Raw genomic sequence first — 7,130 nt, 5'->3', positions numbered from 1 at the left:
GAAAGACAGGACCATTATTTAGACTTGTTGCAGCAGTGTCAAAAGTGAACAGTGATTCCCAGCTACACACACACACACACACACACACACACACACACACACACACACACACACACACACACACAAACAGCATTGTGTGGGAACAGCAGTCTACCTGTAGACTTTCTCTCCCATTCTGACATTGTGTATTTCATTGTCTGTTTGCATTGAAAAATGTTTTTTTTTTTTGTTACAGTTTGAACATGGTTTAAATTATAAAGTAAATGTTCCATTAAGTTGTTTTTGCTGTGATTCTTTCAAGTTAAACACATTACAAGGTTTGCTGTGCTGCTCTTTATAATGTACAGCTTCAAAAACTCACCAGTCTCTATGTCACTCCTCAGTGCAATTCATTCTAGTCTGACTTTTTTGAAGGGCTTTGATTGTCAGAAGGCTCATGTAATTCATGTGTGCTCTAAACTGAACAGTCCTGAATAGCCTGTACGTTATGATTAGATTTGGCTTAGCACACACTCTTATTAAAGCTTAGAATTTTTGCGTGTGTCTCATTTATACAGGTAGATATGTATATGTACTGAGGCAACAACACTTATAATACAGGGCGTATGTATACAGGGTATATGTCCAGGGCACAACACTAATAATGTCACAGGATTGTGAGCTGGTGGTGACAAGCGTACTGAGCTGTAACAATGAATTTTTAACCTAGCAGTAGGCCTAAAACCCAAGGTGAAAGTGCAGATTTGAATGTTGAAACTTCAACACCTCACACCAGACATGGCATCGGTACAAGCAGTGACACATAAACAATTAAGAAATTGTGGGGTGAAGATGAAAGATGAGTTGGTATTTTGGGGAGAAAAGGTGGTCAGATAATGAAGGATGTGTCATCATCATTCAGGGAATATATAGCATGTGATCATGAAACCAGTGATCTAGATGCTTTATGTAATATACACCAATGTGAGGTGTGTCTACCTTACTGACGATAAGGGGAAAAACAGTTCTGCAGCAGTTTATAGGCAATAATGAGCCTAGCAGCTGCATTTGCTAACCTGTAGCTCATCAAACCAGTGTGTGCCAGGGTGACCACTACAATATGGCAAAAAAGAGAAGGAAACTGCTCTTGTAGTTGAGCAAGTCAGCAAGCAAACGTCAAAGACAAATGGTTAGAAATAGGAACAATTTTTCTGAATAAGACAGGATAAAACTTGGGACGGCGCATGTAAGTTCCAATGTTAACACTGGAGAGAAAAGGGATGGTCCATAAATCAGGAAGAGATGAGCTACTTTACCAAGTGACCTACTGATAATCGGCAATAGTCTAAATACAGCAGTGAAAGATATTGAAACTATAAAAATCCCCCAAAAATTCAAAAATTAAATGAAATTTACTATTCTTTACCCATATTCATGATGTTTGTTGCTCCACTGAAATACAGTAGGGTTTCTTTACATGTTAGCCTTGTATGTCTCTCTGGATAAGGGGCATTGGGCAAATAAATACTAACAGAAAATCCTTCCGGCAGGAGAAGCTAAACTTCAAGGACATTAAATAGTGTGTGGACCAGACCATCAGACAGCTGTCTGTGCAGCCTGGAGAATTATGCAGTCAGTTATTTCAGTTGAGTCAATAACTTCAGACCTTCTGAAGGCCTACATGTGGACGCAGTCTGAAGTAGAATGCAACGTTATGTTCTGTAAGGAAAAAAAAAAGAGCATACACCATGAGGATTCTCCAGCAACAAACTATAAGGTAATCTGTCAGGACCCGTTCAAAGAAATGAAGATGGTTGAGACAAGGTAACAACTGGACAAAAGTTGGTTCTTTGTTTGCAACAAAAACTTTAATGATTTTAATCACTTTTTTGTCCTTACAGATTTCAAACCCCAAATAGAAGAAAATATTTTTCTTTTTTTTCCAGAAGAGAAAGACAGACAAGTCACGGACATGTTACAGTGAAGGAGATGAACATTAGAAATCTGAGGGAGAGCAGTTAATCAGAAACCCCCAGTTTCTGCCCCTGAAAACAGATAACTGCCACTCTTGTGTTGGCAGTTGTTCCTGGAAATGAACAATAGCCCCATGTATTAGTTTTATTTTGTCTGTGCTGGTGGCTAACATAATGCCAAGCTGTTATATTGGCTTCGTAGGTACACTTTTATTAACCCCCTGTGTTTAACATTAGCCCTAAAGGGAGTAACTGGGGCTTCTGATTATGGGGAAAGTCTTAGGTTGTCTAGTATGGACTCCCCTCATCAAATCACCATTCGTTGTTATGTTTCTATGAATGCTAATTGCCAATTTGCAGGCTGGCCCCATTAATAGCAAGTGCATGTAAGAGTTCATAGTGCAGCCCCTTCCCCAGCCCCCCCCCCCCCCCCCCCAACACACACTTTCACCTTAACCTGACATCACTTCAATCCATGCTCACACTCTTTGCCTCCACTCCCCTGACACTTCCACCCCCAACCGTCATACCTCTTAGTTTACAAACCTGCACATGCGCGCACGCACACACACACACACACACACACACACACACAACCTTGCCCCTCTCTGTCTGCCCCCACCCCACAGCCCACATCTGCCAGCCTGGCCCCCCTTCCATGAAATGTGAGCATCGCAGTAATCCTGAAGTTGCTTTTTGACCCTCCCATTCTCACAACTCCTGCACCTGCCCAACTCTCCCTCACTCTCTATGCCTGGGGACCCCCAAACTTGGAGCTCAGTTTGGTGATGAGAGCCATGATCTTGGGGTTGTTCTGGTATTTGGCGATGTTGGCTGGATTCTGGGCCACGTCCTGGAAAGCTGCCATCACCTCTGGGTCCTGGGGGGAGGTTGGGGGTGTAGGTATGGGACAGAGGGGTTGGAAACAAGTTGTTAATGGGGCAGTCCCAAACAACAATGATGAAATCATAGAGAGGATTACAAGAGACTGAGTGAGGATAATGTCTCTGCAGTGCCTTACCTTCATTGCCATGAGCACCTCAGGGTCATTAAAGAGCTCTCCCAAGCCAGGCATGCCGAAAGGAGGGGCTCCACCTGGGAAACCAGCGCCTCCTGCGGGACATGACAGAAACTGCAATCATCCACACTGGTCTCTTTCTACTCTTTACCGTTCAAAGAAATGCTACAGGGTAACTGCTCAAACATGACAGGTGTTGGCTACATTGGGCCTATGTGTCAGGTCAGGTTGCACAATTTAACTTGTGGTAGGGCTTGAACAGTGTTATTCTCACACTCACTGGCCTGGGAGTGTTGTTGGCCTGATCTGACAATGTTGCTCATTCAACTTGAATGGATACACTTCTGTTCTTGGATGGACTGAATGGATACCCCGAAGGACTTCCAGCACAGGCGTACACTAAATGAATGTAATGTAATGTGTGTGTTCTGTACATTGTCCTCAAGTGTGCATTTTTATAAATGCCTACTCAGCATTACCCCACCACATGCACTCTAACCTGGGAATCCTCCTGCAGCCTGCTGCCTGGCCTCCTCTTCCTGTTCCCAGAGAGAAAACGCAGAGGTGAGAAAACCTAATAGCCTCCATCAGCCTCATCTCCCTCCCTCACTCCCTCCCTCCCTCCTTCTCCTCCTGCTCTCACCCTCTGTGCTCTCTCGTGCTCCTCCCTTGCTTTCTTCACTCTCTCCTTCTTCGCCCTGATCTCGCGCTCCTCTCTCTTCCGCTCGTACTTGCGTCGGTGCTCCAAGATCTTGTTGGCCTGCACAGGGAAGAAGAGATCACTGCCGCCACACCGCACCGACAGACCGCAGTCCCGGCGAAGGCGGGGACAGACTGACGGGCTCTAGCTGCCGCTACCTTGGGCTGGACTTCCTTCAGCATGGCGCTGGCTTCTTCATCGTAGTCCAGCTTGCAGGCGGTGGCCAGGTCTTTAGCAGCTTCTTCCCAATGCCCGAGCAACCTGGCCATGAGTGCAAAGCAGATAGAGGGGAGCAGATAAGACCATTCACAGCAGTGGCTGCACAGTTTTTACAGTGTGTGTGTGTGTGTGTGTGCACGAGTGTGAGCTGAAGGGAGCAGGGGGGCTTGTCGATCAAACATAAACAGCCTGTGCTTCCTTTGTTCCATGTCCGTGATTCATCCTGCCGACATTTACAGAGCTGCGTCTGCGTGGGTGCTCCCCTCCCCTTGTCTGAACTCTCTTGACTTCACCCTTGACGCGCATGGCGCTCTGAGTTGGACCACATGAGCGAAGGCTCATCTCCATCCACGCACACGTACCTGTGCGCCTTCCCCCTCCACTTGTATGGCTGTGCGGAGTCTGGGTTGATGTCAATGGCCCTGTCGCAGTCCCTCACGGCCGCATTCGGCTTCTGCATGCGGATATACACACTGGAAAACCACAGGCAACAGTCAGTACACACAGAGTCCAGCAGACACGCAGCGCTTAGCATCCTACACCAGTAGGGGGCAGTCAGCCCTCGCTCACCTGGCCCGCTTGGCGTACAGGATAGCCAGCCGAGGGTTGAGCTTAATGGCTTCCGTGAAGAGATCCAGGGCTTTCTGCAGGTCTCCTAAAAGAGTGCAGGAAGTCAATAACCAAATGATACAGTTCTCAGTATGTGAGACTGAGGAAAAACTGGCGTAAACACTTTGCATGTCACAGCTGGCACAAATATTGTAGCTGGATATAGAAAAACTTGACGACAGACAAATATGAACAGGCTGCACTTTCTGATCAGATCAAGCCCTGTAAACAGTCAGTCTCACCCCCCCTTATTGAGACCTCCATGGTGGGAAAGCTGCATTTTCGTCACCATCAAAGACTGCTCCACAGAGAAAGAAACAGCGAGCGACAGAGTCTGAGCCACAGCATTAACACTGCCCCTCACCCTCTCCAAGGGCTCCGATGGCTTCCACCTTTTTCTCATTGGCCTGGTCCATCATTTCGTCTGTCACCTGCAAGTCAAACACACTCATTAGCACATATACAAAAAGGGAAATAAAGGATGTGGACAGTGAGTTTTGGTAAACGAGTTTCAAATTAAGTACATGAAAAAAAGATGTCACCTCCAAATTCTCGTAGTCTCCCATCTCCTGAGGTTCATCTGTGTCTGGCTCAATCACCCCATCGTTGTCGATCTCTGTAAAAAAGAAGTGCGAAACACAGACAGTCAACCACGTATCTCTTCCATAGAATCAGAGAGCTGAGGCTGCACAAAGCAAGATTGTTTTGTTTTTTTAAGTTGTGAAGCATTATTCAAGCATATGACAACCTTAAATTTGTGATTGGCAAAATCAATGGCATAAATCTCAATCGGTAAGCATGTACGTGCTCAACTGTATCCACAAATACACTCAAATGCGCACACACACACACAGGGAATAAGTGAGACGCATACCCAGCTCACTCTCCTCGCTTTCAGATGGAGGGGAGGGTTCCTCAGCAGAGGAGGGGGTAGGAGCAGGGCCAGAGCATGGGCACTCCTTCTAAACTCACAGCAGATGGTACAGTACAGTTAAACTCCTATACCAAACAAAAGATCTGCCTAAAGAACAAATAAAATATATACACACACATATGTCAAATGAATTCAACACAAACTCACAACGGGACTAAATAAAGTCCTTTTATAGTATAGAATAACTCTCATAACATTGCATTTACTTAGCTCTCAAAGGACAACATTAATAACAATGACTTAAAAGGGCCGATAACAAAACCAAAAAGACGAGTCAGACTCCCCCATTACCTTGCAAGAAGGGGGTACATCATTTGACTTCAATGGAGGGATAGTAGCTCCCATCCTAAAAGGAATAATCGTCAGCAACCACAAATAATGAACAATCAATCCATCACATCACACATCTGTCAGCGAGTGTGTATAAAAACTGAGACTCAGCGCCAGTGATGCATAACTTTGCCATGTGCGATTCACGAGTAGTTCAGAGTTTGTTCTAGTACGTGCCTGCCAGCGGGTGTGGCAGCAATGACCCAGCAGTGGGACTCTGCATGGTCGTAACCAGAAATGTGATATGCGTGAGCTAACGCCTCATTAAAAGAAGCAGCTCCGTCAACACATGGCGGTTAAATTGTGCATACACCGTCTTTGTTTAGAGCAAATCAAATTAAACAGAATTCGGTCTACGTGCGGAGTTTGTCGAAATTGCTTAAGTAAGCTAATGGTTCAGCGGCAATCGGTTTATTTACCGCAACACTCATGCACATGAGACCTGTTTGTAAACTTCCAGAAAAAACTGACCCCAGCAGCCAGGTCCGGAAAAAGCCGAGCTCTGGCAGGTGCAGCACGGATGGATTCTCGCTGCACAGCTGAACGAAGGCCTTCAGCTCCGTTACTTTCCGCGGGTCCATTCCCAATCCGTAGACCTCACAGACGCTAATCGTTAAAGGGGGATTAAGAAGGAGTGTTAGCTAGCTAACTAGCAACAAGATCAATAACACAGCAAGATAGCAAACTGAACCAATACCATTCGCGTTTTGCCCTAGACAGCTCTGCATGCGTAAAATGAGTTTACTAGCTAGTTGCTACTGGCTTGCTAGCAACATCCAAACCTGTATAAACAGTATAGCTGTCCATACGCATTGTGTCTAAACTATATTTTGAACAACACTGCTAACAATGCCGCGGCGCATCGATGTGGAACAAATTTGGAGCGAGCTAAAACAGGACGTGTTTCTGGGGATTAGCTTGTCTAGCTAGGTTGCAGCCAAACCCAGTGGAATATTCTGGAATAACAAGCTAACGAATGAGCTATCAAACTAGGGAAGCGATTGGATCGTGCATTTCCAAAAACAACACGTAGCTCGCTAATTATCTAATATGCTATTTAACAATAATAAAAACAGACCGTTAGCAAACTCGTTACCTGTGTAACGTTTAGTAACTCTCAATTTGTAATGATCCTCCCACCAACAGCCAGTCACGAGCACTGGATCCCTATGCAGTTTTCCTCGCCTCGATAACTACATGCGTCAAACTGAATGCTGCAGGCTGAGGAGGTTATTTTAACTCAGGCACGATGTCAGGCGCCAAATACGTGTTCAGTTGGGTCCTGGATCGTTGCGAAGAGTCGAGTCGCTGACGAATATAGTCATAAACGAGCACGTCCAATCAAGCTGTTCCGTCCGTGTCCAAGAG

At 45.6% G+C, this 7,130-nt stretch overlaps 1 protein-coding gene across 1 annotated transcript; it reads right to left on the bottom strand.

The window, feature by feature from the left end:
* Nucleotides 1-2,408: 2,408 nt before the first annotated feature.
* On the bottom strand, nucleotides 2,409-6,983 carry st13 (ST13 Hsp70 interacting protein). The gene is made up of 13 exons (XM_036552330.1): nucleotides 6,859-6,983; nucleotides 6,234-6,368; nucleotides 5,724-5,778; nucleotides 5,373-5,460; nucleotides 5,041-5,114; nucleotides 4,863-4,929; nucleotides 4,460-4,544; nucleotides 4,252-4,362; nucleotides 3,829-3,931; nucleotides 3,614-3,730; nucleotides 3,470-3,509; nucleotides 2,974-3,065; nucleotides 2,409-2,832 (listed from the first exon to the last, which is right to left on the bottom strand). Exons 2-13 carry the CDS (start codon nucleotides 6,341-6,343, stop codon nucleotides 2,701-2,703), a joined length of 1,074 nt encoding a protein of 357 aa, XP_036408223.1. The 5' UTR covers nucleotides 6,344-6,368; nucleotides 6,859-6,983; the 3' UTR covers nucleotides 2,409-2,700.
* Nucleotides 6,984-7,130: the final 147 nt, after the last annotated feature.

This window comes from Megalops cyprinoides, chromosome 19, assembly GCF_013368585.1.
Source record: "Megalops cyprinoides isolate fMegCyp1 chromosome 19, fMegCyp1.pri, whole genome shotgun sequence".
NCBI classification, from domain to species: Eukaryota; Metazoa; Chordata; class Actinopteri; order Elopiformes; family Megalopidae; genus Megalops; species Megalops cyprinoides.
This window is presented reverse-complemented; position numbering and strand designations above follow the sequence as displayed.

Bases quoted from the DNA above. Each gene is read 5' to 3' on its own strand.
- st13 (XM_036552330.1), bottom strand. From the start codon at position 6,343: ATGGACCCGCGGAAAGTAACGGAGCTGAAGGCCTTCGTTCAGCTGTGC. The intron at 3,932-4,251 runs GTACGTGTGCGT...ACTCATGGCCAG, and splicing joins TGGAGGGGGAAGGCGCACAG to GTTGCTCGGGCATTGGGAAG. The intron at 3,510-3,613 runs GTGAGAGCAGGA...CTCTGGGAACAG, and splicing joins AGCACGAGAGAGCACAGAGG to GAAGAGGAGGCCAGGCAGCA.